Source organism: Saccopteryx bilineata, chromosome X, assembly GCF_036850765.1.
Source record: "Saccopteryx bilineata isolate mSacBil1 chromosome X, mSacBil1_pri_phased_curated, whole genome shotgun sequence".
Classification (NCBI taxonomy): Eukaryota; Metazoa; Chordata; class Mammalia; order Chiroptera; family Emballonuridae; genus Saccopteryx; species Saccopteryx bilineata.
In genome coordinates this window covers 100696252-100719339 of record NC_089502.1, presented here as the reverse complement: position 1 = coordinate 100719339, position 23088 = coordinate 100696252, and the positions used below count along the sequence as shown (strand labels likewise).

Below are 23088 nucleotides of genomic sequence, written 5' to 3'. Positions count from 1 at the left end.
TCTCCAGGTTAAAGAAAACGGAAGCTCCATCTCCACACATGCCTACGGATGACACTTCCAGTCAACCTGAATCACCTCCCAGATACACCAGCTCCCCTTTAGGGTCCACCAAGGTCAGACTGATTAACATCCCAGAAGAAGAAGAACAGCCTGAGCCATAACTGATTACCCCCTGACAACAGACAGGATGGAGATTCCAGTTTGTTCTATCCTTTCTTATCTCCTTACCCTTAAAGGCAGGGGTCCCCAAACTACAGCCCGCAGGCCGCATGAGGCCCCCTGAGGCCATTTATCCGGCCCCCTCCGCACTTCTGGAAGGGGCACCTCTTTCATTGGTGGTCAGTGAGAGGAGCATCCGCATCCTGTGCTCCTGGAGTACTGTATGTGGCGGCGCCGCAAAGCGCTGAGTCGCTCACGTACAGTACTACTTCCGGTGATGCGGGATGCACCCGTTACGGCTCCGGAAGCATGTCATATCACTTGTTAAGGCTAGCAGTGACAAATATGGAACCGGACATTGATCATCTCATTAGCCAAAAGCAGGCCTATAGTTTCCATTGAAATACTGGTCAGTGTGTTGATTTAAATTTACTTGTTCTTTATTTTAAATATGGTATTTGTCCCCATTTTATTTTTTTACTTTAAAATAAGATATGTGCAGTGTGCATAGGGATTTGTTCATAATTTTTTTTATAGTCCGGCCCTCCAACGGTCTGAGAGACAGTGAACTGGCCCCCTGTGTAAAAAGTTTGGGGACCCCTGCTTAAAGGCATACTCTGCCACCATACCCTCCCTCTTGGAATCCTCACATCTAGAAAGATCTCTTAATTTTATTTAAAATCTCGTAATCAAGACTAACTCCTCCTATGCAGCCGACTGCTGGATATGTCTGTCCATGTCATCTTCAGTTTATTCAGCTCTCCTTATTCCTCTTAATAATACTCATCTCCTTCACACCATTTGTATGTACAATATTCAGAAAGGGGCCACCTTTTTTGAGAGAGCCAGCACTCTCATAGGAGATTACCTCACTTCAGTTGCCAACCAAGCAAACAAGCTATACTAAACCTACTATTCCCAGCTTGAAAAATTACAACCCCGAACTCCTCCTGCTCAAGGACCAGTCACTTTAAATACCCCTCTCCTTTCACCTGCTTCCCTATGCTTCAAGGCTCAGGATGACATCCCAGTTGGTCACCTCCCCTCTAACCTCTGCGACACCACAATAACTATTCAATTTCCCAAAGACCATCAGAACCATCGAGTTAACTGCCAAGTCTCTCCAGAAGCAAACAGATTATTTTCTAACCTCGTTTGATTCACAAGACCCCCTTCTCTTACAGCTTCACAATATAAATGCTCCTATCCCACAACACGACTCTATCCCTGGCTCACTACCCCTTCCACACGGTTGCAACACTCAAAGTATGTCTCTGACCATGTATCCCCCCAGTTGGGGCTGCACTTTCCTCCACCTTGACCCTCTGGAGTTGAGATGGATGGAAGAAACTGACCCCTTGTCCATCTGTTCTCTATTCACCTCTCAGCCTGCCTCACACAATCAGGGGCTTTCTATATGCGTAGGACCAACAGCTATATGTGAGTCCCAACTAATTGGGCGGGAACCTATGTCTATCTCACCCCGAACATCAACATAATCCGAGCCTTGAGATCAGTGGCTCTGCAAAAGCTGGGTGTCTTGGTACTACCATTTATGGGTCCACTCACTCTCATATTTGTCATTTTAGCTTTTGGGCCCTGTCTCCTACGCCTATTCTCTAGCTTCTTACAGAATCGCATGCAGGCCTTCACCAACCGGAAAATTGGAGAAATCTATCTAGCTCTACACACCAACCCTGAAACCTACACTCACTGGGCAGAAAAATCCAAGCTCCTACGACTACGCCCCTAAACAGCAGGAAGAAGTTACAGAAGAGAGACCACCACCCTACAACCCTACCCTGCCTTCTGCCTTCTCAGCATGTGGTCCGTCTCCTGCGCCTTTTCCCTCATTTCCTCCAGGACTGCCTAAAGGCCTTCACTAGCTGGACTGTCCATGAACTCCTGTTACTCCAGGTCACTTACCAGAAGGCCCCTACTTTGCCACTGCAGCCCGAGGCCAGCCATCCCTTCCCTTGACTTGCCGCCCCTTACCAGCAGGAAATAGCTACAGAAAAATGATCATCACTCCTCAACCATATAACAAAAGGCTGGAATGACAAGGTTGCAGGTGGGGGCCATGACCCTCTCTTCCCTTAAATGGACAAAGGGACAATAACAAACTAGATGCTCCAGATCACCTTCCCTCAGGCATCAGGGTGACTAACTGGGGTGTGGAAGGTCCCCTAGCTTATTTACAGCTAATCATATATAAATTGCTGAAAGATACATTTTTCCTTAATGATTACCAGCCCCCACACTCAAACCCCCTATTTAACCCTACCTATTAGATAACCAGTTGCTGCTTTCCTTACCAGACAGCCTGGCAGGTTTCTTTTCATTAAAGCCTGTTATACTGGTCTTTCAGACTCCAATTGATTCTATCAGTTCCTATGCTCTTAAACACTTTCTACTCCCTTAAACCTACATAATTTTAACAACATATAAAATTCTAGCCTGACCTGTGGTGGTGCAGTGGATAAAGCGTCGACCTGGAAATGCTGAGGTCACCGGTTCGAAATCCTGGGCTTCCCTGGTCAAGGCACATATGGGAGTTGATGCTTCCTGCTTCTCCCCCTTCTCTCTCTCTGTCTCTCTCTCTCTCTAAAATGAATAAATAATAAAAAAACAAACCAAAAAAAGAGAAAAAAATTAAAAAAACTAAAATTCTACCTATATAGGTACTAACAACCAGTGAATACTAATATGTTTTAATTAATATTTTTATATTGTTTTCAGCTTTTAGGCAATAAAATGCTTATTTTACTGCAAAAATAATTAAAATAATAAATATATAAAAATACCTATATACCACAAAATCCCACAATATAGCAAAAAATCCGTGATACAAAATTAGATATATACAATTTAAAAATCTGCACCACAGTGAGACCATGAAAAGTGAACCACGATATGGCAAGGGACGACTCTATTTGGTTACAGACCTACAACCAACAGGGCATTGAATACACCATTTGAAACTCTATCCAAAATATGCTTCCCAAAATGACTTAGTTTCTTCTGCTACTAGGCCCCTTAACATCACTTCTCCTATTACTTTTTGGTCCATGCATACTTAATTGCCTTGTTCGCTTTGTCTCTTCCAGAATTCAGGCAATCCACCTTCAGATGATGGTCATGAAGGGATTTCAGCCCATTTCCTCAGTGGAAGACTCAAACAGCCCCCTAGATCAGGGGTGGTCAACCTTTTTATACCTACCGCCCACTTTTGTATCAATGTTAGTAGTAAAATTTTCTAACCGCCCACCAGTTCCACAGTAATAGTGATTTATAAAGTAGGGAAGTAACTTTACTTTATAAAATTTATAAGCAGAGTTACAGCAAGTTAAACCATATAATAATAATTACTTACCAAGTACTTTATGTCGGATTTTCGCTAAGGTTGGCAGAATAAACCTTTATAAAACAACTTACTATAGTTAAATCTTTTTATTTATACTTTGGTTGCTCCGCTACCACCCACCATGAAAGCTGGAATGCCCACTAGTGGGTGGTAGGGACCAGGTTGACTACCACTGAGCTAGATCTTGTTGGAATCCAGTTCTGCCCTACCTAATCCTGTCCCAGAGAGTCAGCAAGAGGCTGGGACTCATTGTCTATGCGGATCAACTTTCTTTTCCCTCCCTAGGCTTTGTTTCTCAAACTAATAAACTGAGGCAATGGGACCAGAACCTCCATGGTATTCAAACAATGGTAAATGGAGCAATATTAGCATCCCCACGTGTGAGCTTTTAGCCTTTTAAAATCTCTGGCCTCAAGCTAGGCCTTACCAAATAGGAACCAATAAATTAAAATATCCCCAGGTGATTTGTATGCACTTTAAACTTTTAGAAGCTCGGTTCTGAGGTGCCTTCCACCTGTGACTTTCTAGGATTAGCAGAGAGCACTGGGCAAGCCAGAGCTAAAGGGATTGGGGGGAAAGATACAAGAGTGGAGATATTAAGAAAAGGATAACAAGGGGGAAAAGTACAAGTTTCCATCAATCCGTAGTTCAAAAGATATCTCTCAATTAGCATTCTCTGACTTAAATATGTCCTCTTGTGGATGAAACTGATGCACATTTTCACTTGAGAAAAGATGTTTTATAAATGTACTCTGATTCAGGCATGTGTACTGGATACTCCATCTAAATGACTGTATCCAGCCCATTTGCTTTGCCATCTCACCCTGTAATATACACTCTCTGCCCAGCCTTGTACAAGAATCACTCACAGCCTAATGACTGACTGGTAAGGGAACAAAATAAAGGTTTCCTGACAGAGACGCTGCAGAGAAGACTGGGCCAAAAGAAGACAGCATGTAACATGGGGCTAGAGTGACGCTCAAGGACCAATGCAGAAGTGACAGAGCCAGACATTCCAGCAATCAGTACAAATCCAAAGTCACCTACCTCACATCAAGATTGGTGGCAGAACAGGAAAGACCATGAACACACTCCTAGACCAGGAGTGGCAAGGAAATAAAGGAGCACCAAGTTGTAGCGACCTGAGTCAATGTTAACCTGACCTGTACTCCTTCCAATTTACCAGCAGCCAATTTTGAAAAGCACAGCCCTAGAGGAAGCGCAGTGCTCATTGGCCAGCTGGGGCCAATGAGCATGCAGAGTTGCTATGTGCTGTTGCTCAGCAAGGAGGGCTTGGGGGGATTTAATTGAACTCTGGGGCTAATAGACTTTGCATTGAGGCGTGGTTTCCAGTAAAATTGGTTGGATTAAGCTGGTTTGACAAGAGAGAGTACTGGGTCTTTTTAAAGTAGCATTTTCATTTAAATAATACTGCTAGAGGAAGGGTAGAGCAGGTGTAAAACGTAAATTCAGAACATTAACTCCTGTTGCCTTCTCAAATGGCCACATAGGTGGGATATAATAACACTGAGACTCATAGACATAGATAAAAGTGAAGTGGTTACCAGGGGGAGGGGGATGTGTGAAGGGGTGGGAGGCAGGGTGTAAAGAGGAACAGATATATGGTGATGGAAAATGATTTGACTTTGGGTGATGGGTATAAAACATAATCAACTGTTCAAATGCTAAGAAATGTTAACCTGAAACCTATGTACTCTTATGGATCAATGTTACTCTGTTAAATTTAATTTTCTAAATAAAATTTTTAAAAAATCAATCCTCATTATACACCATATTAATAGGTGTATAAATCAAGAAATCAACATGCACATCAAGAAAGCTATTAGAGCTAATAAGCAAGCACAAAGATACAGGACACAAGACCAATCAATATACAAAACTGTATATTTCTATAAACTTGCAAGAAATAATGTGAAAATAAAACTAAGGCAATTCTATTGTACTTAAAATGGCATCAAAAATAATAAAAGAGTTGAAAGTAAATTTAACAAAAGAAGTACAAGACGTGTACACTGAAACCCACAAAATATCACTGAGAGAAATTAAAAACCTAAACAAATGTAAAGACATTCCATGTTCATCGATTAGGATACTTAATATTGTTAAGATGGCAATCCTCAACTTGATCTACAGAATCAACACAATCCCTATCAAAATATGTATAGAAAAGACAATATAGTAGGCGTGAGAATGCTATCTTTTGAAAGTCCTGCTGGTAAGGTTGCCCCTTGACTAGGATCTGGAATCTCGGATTTGGAGGAGGGGAGTCCCACCATCCTAACTGATGAGCGTAGCTCACTGTACCTTAACTGTTTGTGACTTATGGTGAACAACAGCATTCCTTCTGGGACTCTGGAGTGTTAGTATGTGCTACGAAAAGGGTGCCTACAGGACCAGCCCCAAATAAAAGCCCTTGACACTGAGTCTCTAATGAGCTGCCCTCATAAACAACATTTCACACATATTGTCACAACTCTTTACTTCAGAAAGCTATACTAAGTGAAAGAAGTCATTCACAAAAGACTATGTATTGTAAGATTTTTTATTTTTTTAAATTTTTTTAAATTTTTTATTTATTCATTTTAGAGAGGGAGAGACAGAGAGGAGAGACAGAGAGAAGGGGGGGAGGAGCAGGAAGCATCAACTCCCATATGTGCCTTGACCAGGCAGGCTCAGGGTTTTGAACCAGCGACCTCAGCATTTCCAGGTCGACGCTTTATCCACTGCGCCACCACAGGTCAGGTTGTAAGATTTCATTTATATTAAATGGCTAGAATAGGCAAATCCATAGAGACAGAAAGCACATTAGTGGCTGCTTAAGGCTGGGGAGGTATAGGGTTGGGGGAGTTGTGGTAGAAAAGAGTACAAAGTTGCTTTTTTGGTGATGAAAATGTTCTAAAATTGATTATGGCGATGGCTGCACAACTCTGAATACACTAAAAATTATTGAATTGTACACTTTATATGGGTGAATTATATGATATTTGAATTATGTTTCAATAAAGAAGTTAAAAAATAACTGGCTAATAAAATATAATGGTTCTTTAAAAATTCTGTTGAAGAGTGGCAAGGAAAAACTCAGTGGAACCAGTTAGTGAGTTATTTCAATAAGCCAGACAATTTGGACCAAAGTGGTCCAAAGTTCTTGGCTGTGGCCAAGCACTTCTATATGGTTCTGGGCATAGCAATTCTTTAACAACCATTACCACTAATTTTCTTTCTTTAAAAAAAACTGAGATATCATTGGCATAACATTATATTAGTTTCAAGTATACACACTAATTTTTAATTATGTAAAAACATCCTTAAACACTTACTACTATATATGAACCTAATGCTATCTCTTACAGGGTAAATAAAAATGAGTAAAACACAGTCATTCTGTATTTGGAAAGATAAAACTCATGATAAAATAATTACCAACACAAGGTAGAATGTGGTAAGGATCAAAGCATGGTGAAAATACATCTGCTACGGACTTCAAAGAACACGTATTATTTAGCATGCCACTATTGTCAACACAATCACTGTTGTCATACTCACCCCAGGATCACCAAGAGTGATTACTGAGTGTCTAAGTTCATGAGCCACTGTTAGAGAGACTACACAGAGAGTTAGACAAACACTTTCTTCCTTTAAACTTAACAAATATTTATGATGGGACTATTAAGGAAATATTATATTAATATTATATTATCTATATTATAAATATTAAATATTAAGTCAATAAATATAACAAATAAAAATGCAGTTTTTAGGATGGAGAGTGATTGTATTATTAGTGGGGGAAATCACAAGTTCTCTTTAATTTGAGGAATTCCTTGGCAAAATGGGTTTTTGTATGGGATGATCTTGTACTGTCTTGGAACATGTTTTCCAAGCAGCTCCGACCTCCTACTGGCCATATGAACTCATTACCCCCATTTACCATCTAGATTTAAGACCAACAGGCACAGAAGGGTTAAGCCAGACATCCCTGCCAGGCAACTACCTGACAAAGCTGAAGACTAGACCAGTCTTCCTCCCATTTTAAAGTCCGTAAAACCATGGGGGTCCTCAAGGGTGTGGGTTGGGGAGAGAATGCCTTTAAGTACAAAGAGGAAACATGAAGAGGTTTAAAACGTTTCCAGACACCCTTCCTCTCCTCCATGATATCCTCTTTAATGCATTCATTTACAAATAAAGACACTATCTGGAGGGAAGGAGGGTAACTATCACCAATTAATACTATATTTAAGGACTTTTACCTCAGATGTTTGAGACAAGTTTGTTGGTTTAACGGGGGCGGGGGGATGTGGCCTAGTTTCCTCAGCTACATCTCCAGCTCTTACATAAAATACCATATATTTATATATGTAAGGCAAAAGTACCTTTAACAAGCCATAAATGGATTAAAACGAAAGCTACGCAGGGGAAAGGAGCTCCAAAATCAGAAACAGAAACAAGACAAAATGAAACAAAACAAAAAAACAGTTGACGAGTAAAGGAAAAAAATACTAACTGCCTCAGAATTATCACCTCAGCCCAACGGCCTCAGACCAACTGCTTCGGGCCAACTGCCAACCGCTTCTGATGAACGGCCTCAAACTAACGGCCGCCTGAGGAAAAAAAAAACGGTACGGAAAAACGGTCTCTGAGGCTGCGCGCCGCCTGGACCGTACCATTATCACCAGCAGGGGGAGATAGCCGATCAACACTTTTTAGACTTGAAACCACCAAATGGAACCAAAAGATCAGCTTGAATACCTTTTATTTTTTCCTTCGGGGAATTTCTCTTCTGCATCTTCAGACCCTAAAAGGAATAAAAGGGGTGCTAATCTCTGGGCTCACAAACATACACCCCCCTCCAGGGTAATGAAAGTGGCTTATACCGGAACTGGCTGAAACTCCAGTCAAAGGGCCTCTCTGCGGTTCACCCTTTAATGAAATCTGGATTAAAATAGTAGCCATATCATAAGGCTGTGTAAGAATTAAATGCAATAATACATGTAAAACACAACACCAGACAAACTTTTAGACCTGCAGAATTAGAAACTCTGGGGTGGATCCAAACTATTTTAATGAGCCCTCCAAGTGATTCTGAGATGCACCTAAAGTATGAGAATTTTTTCTCTGTGAAGAAGGTTACCCATTCAAATACCTAACAGTTTTTGTTTTGTGTTTTTTTGTTTTGTTTTGTTTTTGTGGGTTTTTCTTTCTTTCTGTCATTACTATGGACTCCACCACTCTGGCTTCTCAATTATGTTCCTTGCCTAAATTTCCAAAATCATCATTTGTTTTTTAAGCTCAACTGTGTGGCCAGTATCTTGGAAGATGTAATTAGAAAGAGAGAACCTTCCCTCAAGGCTTCACTGTAAGTGATCCAGGAATAGGAAAAGTTAATTAACTCTACAAGGCCACATCTAGTCTAGTAAATGTCAAATGAATTATACAGATAGTAAGCAAATGTTCTAGGAAATGGGAAGAGGGAAATTATACAATTATAAGAAGAATGAGCCTGATCAGAAATGTCCAGTGCCAATCCAACCCCCACCCCCACCAAATAGCTGTAACTTTCTACAATAAGACAATAGAACAGACCTTAGCTTTCTAATTAAGTCCCTGCCTGAAAGGAAATCCCAACATTTCTAAGAGTCCACTTTCCTTTAACAACTTCCCTCTGAAATAAAAATAATAAAAATGTTTATAGTTTTTAAAAGTCCTTTGTTTTTTCCCTCCACTGCTTCAATCACTCATAGGGAAGGACAAACAGGTATGAACAATACAGACATAACATAAATACTTGATGGAAGTAATTATACAGTACTATTGCTGAGATGTTCAGCATAGCTGTGTAATATGTAGATGATTGAGTATTTAAGGTGTAATTTGTATGATTAATCACAAGTTTGTATGGAAGTGATGTTTGAAGAGAATAAACAAGGTTAAAAAATGGATGATGATGAGGGAAAAAAATAATGGCCAAAGCTTCTGTGTTTAACAACTCTCTATTGAGCTCTTAAAGGCTAACTTAAGTGTATATATACATGCTACTTCATACATAGTCACATACTAATGTAACATATTCCTCCTTTTCATTCTGAACATCCCTTCTTTCCCAACTGTTTCAACCTCTAGTCAGTACAGGACACTAAGAGCTTCCGCAGTTTAAGAGAAAGAAGAGGCAGTAAATATATTGTAACCTATGGCTGAGCCTCCTTACATTTTTATTTTGGGCTTCCCTTTCAAATTCTGCTCTTGTTTGCTCCTGGTTAGCCTTCCCGATGACAGGATTGGGGTGCCACAGGACAAGGCTTTAATCATCCATAAAACTTCTCTCTTTGTCATTTAGAAAATTTGTTAAGATATTTTCCAGGCCCAGATCACAGTTTTTCCTTTCTGGGCTGGGAGACAGAGGTATTTTTGTTTTATTTTGTTTGTTTATTTGTTTGTTTAATCTTAGGGATATACATTCTTGAGCTTAGAGAATAAATAAACATTTTCTTTCCTTACTTCTTATTCCACAGACATGAGGCAGCTCCAACTTAAACATCAAAAGTTCCCCTTTGACAGAGTGGTAAAGAAAAAACAAGTCCTTTGCTGTGGATTTTAGTTCATCACCATTGACTAAGTACCCCTTCTTTGTCCAAAATTAATTTTCTGTAAAAATTGTATGTATTTAAGGTATACAACATGATGATTTCATATAGTCAGGCACCTCTGAACCCTCTTCTCAGATAGGCCTCAAACTTAGTTTATAAAAACTTTAACTTTCAGCACAAAGAATTTCATCTCCTCCCTACATTAAGAGACTTGAACAAACACTAGCATAGTTTCTATCAGCTCAAGACCATGTCTTTAGAATGATAACCCTGGGCTCCTTAATATACCTGTCTGAGAAAATTCAACACTACCAAAAGAATATACTGTTGTTCCAGCCAAAACCTGACTATAGTCCCCTGCCTTACCTCCCTTTTCTTAGAGTATTTACTTTAGAAAACTTGTGATTGTAAATTATTTCTCTAGTCCTTTTAAATATATTTTCTACAACCTAGAAATGTCTGTTTTAAGGACCTGGAAGCCACCCCTTTAAAATGTAATCATCAACAAAGACAGAGCCTCTGTCTCTCAGTCTCTATGAAAGCATAGGAGTCTAAATTAGACAAGTACCAGTTATCAAACACAGAGAAAAATAAGCTAAGATGTGAAAATTAATACTGTTTTGTTCACAAAGGCAAATGATAATTCTGTATATGAAAAATACATACCAAACTGACAACTAATATAATTAGATTGTTCTGAAAATCTAGGAAGAAGAGAAAAAGAAAGGTTTCAAGGGGTTGTGAGCTGGACAAAATGTGAAAAATTCTAAGTACTCTCCTAGAGAGAATAAAAAAAGGTCATATAGCAGACAACCTGAGGTGATTTTATTTTTTTTTTAATTTTTATTGAGTTTATTGGCTGAGGTAGTTTTGATGTGAAAGGGTATTGAGTTTGCCAGCCTGATACACCCTTGCTGCGGTTGCTATAGTTTCAGGCATTGTGACTCAACAATTACTGGTGTCATAACCCAGGGTCATAAGCAGCAGGCAAAAGCCTTGGCCCTTCAGTCTTGTCCAACTGCCAGCAGGGGTGGCAGCCAGCTGCAGGTGCCCAAGAACTTGGCACTGCCCAAATCCATCTATAGGGCCAGATCTCCCTTCTCGGTGGCACATATTCAGCCAAAAGAAAACTAAATATCAAGGTAATGAATTTATAAATTTGATTTTTTTTACAGTTTTTTAGAATCTGGACATGAGGGACCTTTATGCCTTCCTCTCTTTCTTTCTAGGCTAGTACTCTCTAGTTCTGAAAGAAACTCCCTATGTTGGGGCTGTGGGAAGTATTTTCTTAAATATTTGGGCAAGCCTTAAAAGATCTTGGGGGGGGGAGTAAAGTGTAAGAATGTAGTATTATCATGTGAAGTGATAGCTGAGTATAGCAGGGCAGGAGAGAGGGGAAGAGAAGGGAAGAAGGAGGGTGAAGAGAAAGAGGAAGAAGGAGGAGGAGGACAGATAAGAAAAGAGGAGAAGAAGGAGGAGGAGGAAGAAGAAAAAGGAAAGGGAAGAGGAATAATAGAATAAAAGAGAGAGAGGAAGCAAAAGAAGAGAATGAGAAAGGGGAAAGTGGGGGGGAGAAGAGAAAAGGGAAAGGGGGAGAAGGAGAAGAGAGGAAGAGAAAAGGAGAGAAGGAAGAGAGGGAGGGAAGGAGGTAGAGAAAAAGGGAAGAAGGGGTAGGGAGGAAGGAAAGGAAAGAGTGGAAGGAAGCTAGAGGTTGAGTCTTAATTTTGAAGGAAGATGGAGGAAAGGAATTCAACAACTCTCTAATATTTGGTAAAAGTTTCTCTTGTTAATTTTTTTAATCAAATTCAAGCACTAGATACCAAACAATTCTACTGAACTCATAACAGTGTCTTCCTGAACATAGATCTGAGGTCTTACATAATAAAAATCAGTCAGGGTTTTGGCATTTTCTTTTTACTTTTGTTTTCAGGGTGGGATGGAAGGTGGCAGGGGGATGGAAGGAAGTTGGCAGAGATCATTATTCTTTCATAAATAAAAATAAACATGGTTCTACAGGATCAGGGTCTGGTCTTCCCTCAGACATTTTTCTTTTGGTTAATTTGTGGCTAATGGATTGAGTTTTCTCAGAATTCAGAAACATATTCTATATGTTGGGATCTAATATGTTATTTTAATTAAAAAGATGATTTATTCAATCTACTGGTTTTGACCTTAGTCTTTTACAATGGTCCTATGTGGCAGATGTTACAGCTACTTAGCTAATTCCACTTCCTTTAATGTAATGAGAAAGACTGGTTAACTGGAGTTAGCTAAAATTCAGTTAAAGGGGATGGGGTGAATTTGATTCTTTGAAGGTACTTAAGGGTAATAAAGGAAGTGAAGACAGGTGAACTATAGTGGTGTTTGGTAGAAGTAAATCACTAAATTTAATCTCCAAGTTCTCTATTCCTCCTTTTAAATTTGCTTCCCAAACTGCCATTCTTCCTGACTGGTGTCAGTTTCTAAAAACCATACATAAGCCTTTGAAATAATTTTGTATTTCCAGATGTCTGAATACGTTGACTGGTTACACAGCCCCAGGAGTGTGTGCAAGGTTGATCTCTACAGCCCAAAAGAACGGCAAGAACAGGAACGGAAAGTGGTAAGATACAAAATTACTCCTACTGAGGTGTGTAAAGGATTGGATTGGCATATGGATACAGATATCCTGGAATCTGGGTTAGACTAATGGAGGGAGAATGATAGTGTCATTTCTTTAAGCAACCAAGTTCAATAAAGTCTGTGGAGGACCAGTGTGCTTATATGTCACAAAGGGACAAGTCAAGGGAGGGGCAGAGTGAAGAGTAATGTAAAGGAGCTGGGAAGGTAGGGCTGGGGGGAGCCTCAGTGGAGGGAGGAGTGGTGGTTGCCTAGTTACCAGCCTTTATTACCTAACCTCTGAAATCATAATATCACCTTGGGCTCCCTCAGGAGGACCAAATGTTTCATGGTCTGTTTCCCAAACTATGAATGATTTGTGTAGTACTTCATATTTTAAAAAATTGATTTACATTAAAAAATTACCATTACCAGAAATAGTATTATCCATAAAGCACAAGTTTGATGTTCTAGTATGTATTTTCCTACTAAACAATAAAAAACACAGCTATTAAACATAGTAATGTTTATCCATGTACCACCTAAAATTTTCTATAGCACCAGTAGTAAAAATACCACATTTGAGCAACACTAGTGTAATTGAAAGTACTCTAAACTGGGATCCAGGAAAATCAAGTTCTAATATAAGTTTCAGCTTTGAGTTTGTGTTAGGCAAGCCACCTCTCTTACTGTTTTCAATATGGATATTGTGTTTTAGGCATCTCTTACAGGTAAGTATTCTCATCTAGAAAATATAGTAATGATAAGACTCTGTCTGATTAATAACATTTAATGAGTACTTATTATGCACTGCTAAAAGCTGTACATGTACTATCTCAATCCTCACAAGAATCTTTTATGATAGGTGCTTATCATATTAAAGAGAAACTACAGTTTTCCTGTAGATTTTTTCTAAATACATCCTTCTAATTTGATGCAGATATGTTTTGTTGATGTGTCCACCCTGAATGTAGAAGATAAAGGTTCCCAGGTGGGTATTCTCTACTCCCATCAGAGTTGGAATGGGTGGGGAACTGCTGGAAGAGTCATCCATGACAGCATAATAAATGGAAAAGGCTGTGACAGAAAGTAGAAATGGAGAATATTCAGGTGGGAAGTCATCATTCTTGTAAACACAGGATCTCTGGTTGAGAATTTACTGACACCCTTGATACCAAATCTCATTTTAGAAGGCACTTAAGTTACTGGTAGGCCTGAAAGAACTAAAGCATGGTAAGCAGCATGTCACAAAAGTGAGGGAAAACTGTCCAAAGGGTTGATGACTAATGAAATATGATTCCTGAGACTGATGGTTTTGTGAATACCTCTGGGGGTGTAATGATTTGTGGAAAGAAAAATATATCATTCTTCAAAGACTAGCTAACATTATAAGCCTACTTCTCTTTCTTCTTAGAGAGGAAAAGAGATAGGAGAAATGACATTAATGCTTTGAAGTGGTAGCAGGCAGATAGAGCAGCTAGGAGAAGTCTCAAAACACAACTATTCATAATAATATCATTCCTTAATTCCATAGGATGCCAGTAGATCCAGCTCGAGAGGTGGTTTAGCCCTAGAGAATCTGGAAGAAAAAGAAATTATTGTGATCAAGGATACTGATAAACAAGACCACTTTAAGGTATGATTCGCCTCTCAGTCAGCCCTTTTTAATTCCCAGAGCTCAGTACTGAGTCTGAGGACTCTGGTTAAGATATGGTAAGAGAACTATTATCAAATGTACCCATAAATTTGACTACAATGACATTCTAGAGAACACAAGCCTAAGTTCAGAGTTACGGTAAGTTCAATGCACATAAATTTGACTGCTATGACATTCTATAGAACACAGGCCTAAATCCAGAGTCACAGTAAGTTTAATGTCAAGGATACTAATCACAGCCTTGCAAAATGCTCTTTCCCAATTTCAGATACCTATTCCAAACAGAATCCTGATCCTGTTTGGAACAAAGATATTGACTTATATGCAAAATCCTTTGAAGTATTTTTGTTGCCCTTCTGTGTCTCACATTCCCCAAAAAGAAAAGAACAAGATATCTGGAGCAGAGAGAATGAATGATGACCAAGAACTGTAATTGCCCAGTCTCCAACCCTTTTGTCTAAGAGATTACACAAGTTATTAACTGTATACTACTGCCACATACAGAATCCTTGTGTAACTATCCTAAACATCTGTTAGGCTCTTAATTTGGAGTGGGTATTAAAGAAGATGACAAGTCACCTTTACAGTCCTATAAGCTTGGAGTGGCTGATATTGGAACAGGATATTTGGTTTTAGCTCAAATGAGTCAACTATTTCCTGTTCTGTGTCCCTATGCTCATAACCATTTATGGCCCCAGACGAATTTGGGGTGATGAGAGTGGCCCTTAAGGAAGGAAAACAAACAGTTATAGGATATTCTTCAAAGAGTTTTGGGTTCAGTTGGGGTGCAGGACTCCATTTCCACATGCTAACAACACAGACTGACACATTCTCACATCTACTGAGATATTCACACTCGTGAATTACTATATTATTATTCATACGCACACATAACAGACACATTGACACATTTTTGACAGACTGAGACAAGCACACATGCTCAGATAAAATTGACAAACACATTGATAGCACTTGCATATAGTTAAGTGTAAAAGTGTATATTCTCTGAGTTTTTGTTGCTACCACTTGTGCTCAAATGTGTGTTAATGGATATAATTTTATATTATATTTCCATACAAATTCTAAAGGCTAAACTTCTAATATGTGAAGTTTAGAAAGATATATCTTCTAAATAAAATAAGAAAAAAAGTAGCTTCCCCAAACTTTTAGGTGTTCTTCTTTTTCTAGACGGAGGGATCTATATGCCTTTTCAAACAAGCTCCCTCTGATCCAATAAGTGTTCTAAACTGGCTTCTTAACGATCTCCAAAAGTATGCACTGGGTTTCCAACATGCACTAAGCCCTTCAGCCTCTAGCTGTAAACATAAAATAGGAGACTCAGAAGAAGAACATCACAAAGTATCTTCTGCAAACTGCTATAGTGTCTATGCCGATCAACTGAACATCGATTATATGGCCAATAGACCTCAAAGCCTATGTCTAGAGACGACTGCAGCCAAAAATACCAACAATAACCAGAGTCCTTCCACCCCTCCTGCAAAATCTCCTAGCACTCCGAGGGGAATGATCTCTCCTGAGGGACAGTGTTCCATGAATGACCTTTCTTTCTATGTTGACCGATTATCTAATCTGGTAGCCCAGATGGCCCATAAAGAAATCAAAGAGAAGTTGGAAAATGGAAGTAGTAAAAGCTTTCGTCATGTAATCTATCCACCTTCTGAGGACAAGGGGAAAAAGAGCCCACATAGTGTTGTGAGCAAGATCGCTTCTGAAATGGTCCATGATGCGGTAGAAACGACCTCTGCAGAAATGCCAGGCACTGGGGAGGAATGCAAGGAAGGTGGCCGGAAAAAGTTTCTCTATAGTGAATTATCCAATAAGAACAAGGGGGGAGACAAACAGATGTGCCAAAGAGATAGCAGAGAATTTGCAGATTCTATCAGTAAAGGGCTCATGGTTTATGCAAATCAAGTGGCATCTGATATGATGGTATCTGTTATGAAGACCTTGAAAGTGCATACCTCTGCGAAGCCAATTCCGGCCTGTGTGGTCCTGAATAGGGTGTTGTTAAAACACACCAAGGAAATTGTGTCCGATTTGATTGACTCCTGCTTGAAGAACCTGCATAACATCACTGGGGTCCTGATGACTGACTCTGACTTTGTCTCAGCTGTCAAGCGGAATCTGTTCAACCATGGAAAACAAAATGCTGCAGATATCATGGAGGCCATGCTGAAGCGTCTGGTTACTGCTCTGCTTGGAGAGAAAAAGGAGACTAAATCACAGAGTCTGATGTATGCATCCCTGAAAACTGGGTCCCATGATCTGAAATGCATGAACCAAAGTAAGAACCAAGGTCTTGAATTCTCCACCATGAAAGCTGAGATGAAGGGGAAGGACAAACGCAAAATAAAACCAGATCAATGCAAGTCATTAACTGGTGCCGAAAAAGTAGGCGAACATATTCTCAAGGAAAGCCTGACCATGTGGAACCAAAAACAAGGAAATCAAGGCCAGATGGCTGGCAAAGCATGTGCAGGTAAGGAAGAAAAAAGAGAAAAGATCAGCCCTTCCACAGATTCATTGGCCAAAGACTTGATTGTTTCTGCCCTTAAGCTGATTCAGTACCATCTCACCCAGCAGGCCAAGGGCAAAGATTCACTTGAAGAAGAAGGTACTGGTTCTACCATGAGCTATATGACTCAGAGTGCCCAATACGAAAAAAGCACAAGTAGCCAAAGTGCCAAAACACTTTCAATGAAACATCTAGAGTCCCATACAGCCGCTGGGCCATCTACCTCTCTGAAAGAGCCTCAACAGTCAGACTGCCAGAAGTTGGATATGTCAAACATTGTTCTGTCGCTGATTCAGAAACTTCTCAGTGAAAGTGCCTTCAACTGTGATGAGCTATCTGAAGGTGAGAACAAACCTTCTGAGCCTAGGTCAAGCAAAGCTACTTCCACATCCAGAAGAGCAGAAGAACAATGGCAAGACAATCCAGAACTTGACTTTTCCTGTGGAATGAAGCAAATGAACCGCCAACTCATTGAGCAGCTCGTAGAATCTGTGATGAAGCTATGCCTTATCATGGCTAAGTACAGTAACAGTGGGGAAGCCCTTGCCGAGTTGGAAGAACAAGCAACCTTGGCAAACAACTCCAGTCAACAGGTTGGTGGCCCTGGAGGTAGTCAAGTTGGTGCAATGTCACAGAGCTATCAAGACATTTCTGGGCCAGAAGTCATCATCAGTAATCAGTGTTCAACGAGTAACTTGCAGAAGCAGCTTCAGGCTGTCCTGCAGTGGATTGCAGCTTCCCAATACAACGTGCCTACACTCTATTTCATGGGAGACAATGAAGGACAACTGGAGAAGGTAAGCAATAACAAAGCACAAGAAGAAAAAGTTTTGGTTGGAATGGGCAGGGGCAAGGAGGCAACATTGTACTTAGGGCTTAAAAGCAGTCCAATTTTTATCAAGTCTGCTCTTTACCATGTGCCTTATGAATTACTTTAACTTCATAAAAAGACGCAAAAGTGGTAAACCATTAGTGAAGCTCTGGCACCTCAAGGTCTGCACATTTTATCCAAGAGGAGAGTAAGATCCTTTAAACTATTTGATAAAACATGGGGGATAAATTTTTAAGTCTTATATTTTGAATTTGAAGACCCTCAAAGGACTGGGGAGAGAAAAGAAAAGGCTGCTCCTCCCTAAACACAGAGCTCCTGCAAGTGCCTCAAGAATATTTATTTTTTCTTTTATTTTCTTTTTATTTTCTTCTCTTTTTTTCCTTCTCTTCCCTTCTTTTCTTTTCTGACTTAGGCACCTCACATTCCTCACCCTAGTCCTGGCCTTGCCCCCCAGTCCCATGGAGACTAGCATTCATACACATGTCTTTTCTAATTCTTTTACCCCACACAGCTTCATTTTCCACATTATAGATGGGTTCCACAGAAGTAAAATACTAAACCAAGTTATTTTCAGTCCAGGACATGAGCCTACTTCAAATCTCATATTTTTTTTTTAGCAAGGTAGGGGGAATGGCAACCCCTACCTTGATCTAGCAATCAGAACAGAATAACTGAAAGACTCAATTAATTAAGGAGTATTGGTGAACACAAATAATTCCAGAATTTGTTTTTTGAGACTCAAAAAGAAAGTATCTTTTTCATTTTGATCTATGCTATTAGAATAAGATCAAGGAAACGGGAGAGGAAAGCCAGTCCTGGATCTGTGGCTGCTTTTACTCTAATCTTAGGATCATGGGTGAAATGGTGGGTGAGGGGGGTAGTTTACTTTATCTATCTGAGTTCTTTCTCCAAAAGCATAGCATAACTCAGTCTATCCTCTTTCCACAGCTTCCTGAAGTTTCAGCTAGGGCAGCAGAGAAGGGATATAGTGTAGGAGATCTCCTTCAAGAAGTCATGAAGTTTGCCAAAGAACGACAACTGGATGAAGCCGTAGGCAACATGGCTAGAAAACAACTGCTAGACTGGCTGCTCAGTAACCTATGAGCTAATTAGCCTGTGAAATAATGCCTTTAACATCTCTCTAGTTAATTCCCTTCCCCCCAGTAGCATTCCATGCCAGCTGGGCACCCCTTCCATTAGGTCGTTGACAACATGCTACACGATTGTATTTCCCAGTACATCTGAACAGTTGGACTGTGCAAGCATAAGATGTTCAATAAGCTAGGCAACAGCATTAATAAAAAAATGAAAAAAATAAAAAAATGTGTAATTGTTTTCTTGATCAGATATATCTGAGGCAAGAGAGAGGAATGGGTTCAATTCCAAGGACTAGTGATACAATGTTGGACTTGGGTCCAGATCTCACCCTGGGTTACTTTCTGAGCACTCAAGACATAAAAATATAATTCATGGCCAAGTTCCTAAATAATCTAGTTTGTCCAAATAATCTTCACTCACAATCTAGGGGTTTGCCACCTGTGGACTCCCTGTTTCTGCCACAATTGCACATAAAACTTGATAATCCCCCTTATAATCTCAAGAATACAGCTTTCTTGGCCTCTGTTAAGAGTTTGCAGATGGTCTAACTTAGATAAAAAAAAAAACTGATGTAAGTATATTATTCACAGATACTGTTCCTCTGCACACACACACACCTTGCCACACACACACACACACACTCTCACAGTTTACCGCCCATGGCTATTTATATTTACTATCCAGAACTACAACGGGATTGGATCCTCACCCATGTATGAATGAAGCTTCCATATAAGTCAATTTTCTTAAATTGATGAGACTTTCTTGTCTTCCATTAGTCTGAAATACAATTTTACAGAGAAGAAAGCTTCAGAATGCTAAATTCCTCAGAACCACCTTATGTGAATCCCAGTGTCTCCTCTGAGACAACACTACATTCCTAGATTTGTTGTATGCTTCTCAGAAGTCAATAACAATGCTAGAATTCATTGCAAATCAGGTCAAGACATTGGTTTTAATCCTGTGGTTCTCTATTAGCTAGTTTGCTGTGGCACACCTTGGCATCTTTGAGGTACTTATGGTTTTGTAGAACAAGTACAGGATGTGACACCCTTCTGGATTCAAAAGCTAAAGCTTTTACGTCTTACTTAGCTACATGGCCTTACGGAGTCTCCTAGACTCTGAGCCTGTTTCTTCACCTATAAAGTGTATCTAAAAATTACCCTCACTGTTTAGAGATTAAACCGAAGGAGTGGATGTGATGCTTTGCACGAGGCAAATGTTATTATAAATGTAGATATGTGAAGGAAGTTGTATGTCTCAAAGCCCATCCTAACACAGTGTGAAGTGCTCCTGACACATTTTCAAACTGAAAGCAAGATTCACTGACAATGTAACCCAGAGAGGTACTTTGGGAGGAGGAGGGGTAAGAAACCCAAACAAACATTGCCAACTTCTCCATAATGCCTGGACCAGTCAAAAGGAAAGGCAGGCCCCTTCAAAGCATGACCTTTAAAACTCCCTGGCCAGAATTAAAGTTAATCAAACCTTTCCAGTCATACCCCACTCCATGAAAAGCTTTGGAGTTGAGCCACCACAGAGCCCTCTCTTAGTCCTTGAAGAAAATTCTTAATAAACAGATCCCAGGACCAGGGATGCATTTCTGATGACTCAATCCTCCCTGAGCCCAGCTGGGGCCCATAGTAGTTTACTTTCTTGATTAACTTGGCTCTTGCTCCTGATTTTTATTATGAGGCAGCTTTGGGGATTCCTGGGACTGTGGAAATACAGCACAGGAAATTATATATGCTGTTAAATGAGGAAAGTTGGGACAAAATGGTCTCTAAAGGGCCCTTCTAGTTCTGACATTTCAGGATTCTAAGAGTTTCTTTTCCATAGTTCCTCAGGGAAACCTGTGTAGATGAGGTAATATCTGGGTGAGGAAACAATTTTTACTGTAGGAAACTGACAGACTCCAGCAGAAAAATGAAAGCTTTGGGCCACAAAGGGCTCTGACAAGAGTCTGGAACAGCTCAAAAGTCCGTGGGGTTCATCTCTGGAATTTGAGACCTTGGCCTTTCGCCTCTGTAAGTGGAGAAGTGCTCCAGGCACCCTATTAGCAATGTGGCCTTGCTCAATGTCAACAGTTGGAAATGGGCATGAACTTTTGCTGAGCTAAGAGCCCAACATGTCATAGAAAAGACAAGACAGGAGCAGAAGGAGAAGGAAATCATGATTATCTCCTGGCAGGTAGTGTAATCGGTTTGATATCTCTGACAGTTTTAGACTCTTTGAATATTGGGCCTCCATTTTTTTGGGGGGGGGCCTCCATTTTAAAAGAAAGTTGTGAGCAGAACTCAACTGGAAGGGTACTGTAGGGCCATGACTAGGCTGAGGTGAAGTAAGAGGCACTTGTCTCAGTTGCAAATTTTCAAGGCACACCAAAAAACTCAATAATCAAGATAAATAATATTTTATGCACTATTTTTTTTAAAAAAATTAAAATTATACCTTTGGATCGGTTGCTTAGTGGATAAAGCATTGTCCTAGTACACCAAGGTCATGAGTTTGATCCCCAGTCAGGGCAAGTATGAGAAGCAATCAATGAGTACACAGACAAATAAACAACTAAGTGGAGTAATGAGTTAATGCTTCTCTCTCTTTCCCTCTCTCTCTTTTATCAATGGAAACTTTTTAAAATAAAAATTAATCCCAAGTCAGGGAAAGACAAGTACAATATGATTTTATTCATATGTGGGATATAATGAACAAAATAAACTAACAAAGTAGGAACAGACTCCTAGAGAATAGATTGAGAGTCATCAAGGGGCTTGGTAAAAAAGATGACAGGATTAAGAAAAAAAAATCTCATAGACACAGACAACAGCATGCTAATTACCAGAGGGGAAGTGGAGTAGGGGAATTGTATAAGAGGGTAAAGGGGGGATAAGTGTTGATGAAAGGAGACTTAATGGGGTGGTGAACACACAATACAATATAGATGATGTACTATAGAATTGTACACCCGAAACCTATATAATTTTATTAACCAATGTCACCTCAATAAATCTATTTTTAAAATAAATGCAGCCTGACCAGGAGGTGGGGCAATGGATAAAGTGTTAGACAGGTACACAGAGGACCCAGGTTCAAAACCCCAAGGTTGCCAGCTTGAGCGTGGGCTCATCTAGTTTGAGCAAGGCTCACCAGCTTGAGGCCAAGGTTGCTGACTTGAGCAAAGGGTCACTCGGTCTGCTGTAGCCCCTGGTCAAGGCACATATGAGAAAACAATCAATGAACAACTAAGGTGCCGCAATGAAGAATTGATGCTTCTTCTCTCTCACTTCCTGTCTGTCTGTCCCTGTATGTCTCTCTCTCTCTGTCTCTGTCACTAAAATAAAATAAAATAAAATAAATGCAAAAATTTTATGATTGTAATACAGACGATCAGTAACAGTGCCATTCCAAACCATAATGGAACTTGAGGCCAAAGGAAAAATTGGTAAGACATTATATATAGAAGTAACACTTAATGGGAGATTGCCAAGGAGGTATTTAGAGAATGTTTTGTTCTGAAAGCCTGTATCAGTACAAAAAAGCAATAATGAGTTAAGCCCTGGCCTAAAGAACTTAGGGAACAAATCAAATAGGTTTAAGAAAGGAAAAAATAAAATTTGGAGCAAGAAAAAAAAAGAGAGAGCAAAGTTTCACTTAAACCTTAAAAATATCAGGGGTGCGCTGTCTGGTTGGCTCAGTGGTATCACGTCGGCCTGGCATGCAGGAGTCCCAGGTTCGATTCCTGGCCAGGGCACACAAGAGAAGTGCCCATCTGCTTCTCCACCCTTCCCCCTGTCCTTTCTCTCTTTCCCTCTCTTCCTCTCCAGCAGCCAAGGCTCCACTGGAGCAAAGTTGGCCCAGGCACTGAGGACAGCTCCATGTGCTCCACTCAGGTGCTAGAATGGCTCCAGTTGCAAGAGAGCATCATCCCAGAGGGGCAGAGCATTGCCCCCTGGTGGGAATACCAGGTGGATCCCAGTAGGGTGCATGCAGGAGTCTGTCTGCTACCCTCCACCGGCTTCTCACTTCAGAAAAATAAAAATAAAAAGAATATATCAGGGGTAAGGAGAGGGATGTTGCAATGTTTTCTCTCTTGCTTAACATAAGGAGTATATCTCTACAACAAGGCTCATATTAGATTGATTCTGTTTAAACACAGGAACAACACAAGATTGTTCTCTTAAAATTCCAATTTAAGGCCCTGGCCGGTTGGCTCAGCGGTAGAGCTTCGGCCTGGCGTGTGGG

General features: G+C 40.1%; 2 protein-coding genes across 6 annotated transcripts in view; one reads left to right on the top strand and one right to left on the bottom strand.

The window, feature by feature from the left end:
- CCNB3 (cyclin B3) overlaps window positions 1-8145 on the bottom strand; it is an 84025-nt gene extending 75880 nt beyond the window's left edge. For 2 of the 5 annotated variants that reach the window (XM_066249148.1, XM_066249152.1), the window contains exon 1: window positions 8046-8145. The gene's annotated coding sequence lies outside the window, so the exon portion shown is untranslated. The other 3 variants (XM_066249150.1, XM_066249149.1, XM_066249151.1) reach the window with 3 other exon arrangements.
- A 2998-nt stretch (window positions 8146-11143) lies between these two features.
- Window positions 11144-18867, top strand: AKAP4 (A-kinase anchoring protein 4). Its single transcript, XM_066249738.1, has 6 exons — window positions 11144-11267; window positions 12632-12727; window positions 13664-13714; window positions 14258-14359; window positions 15569-17713; window positions 18697-18867. The coding sequence occupies exons 2-6, from the start codon at window positions 12632-12634 to the stop codon at window positions 18850-18852; spliced, it is 2550 nt and encodes an 849-aa protein (XP_066105835.1). The 5' UTR covers window positions 11144-11267; the 3' UTR covers window positions 18853-18867.
- Window positions 18868-23088: the final 4221 nt, after the last annotated feature.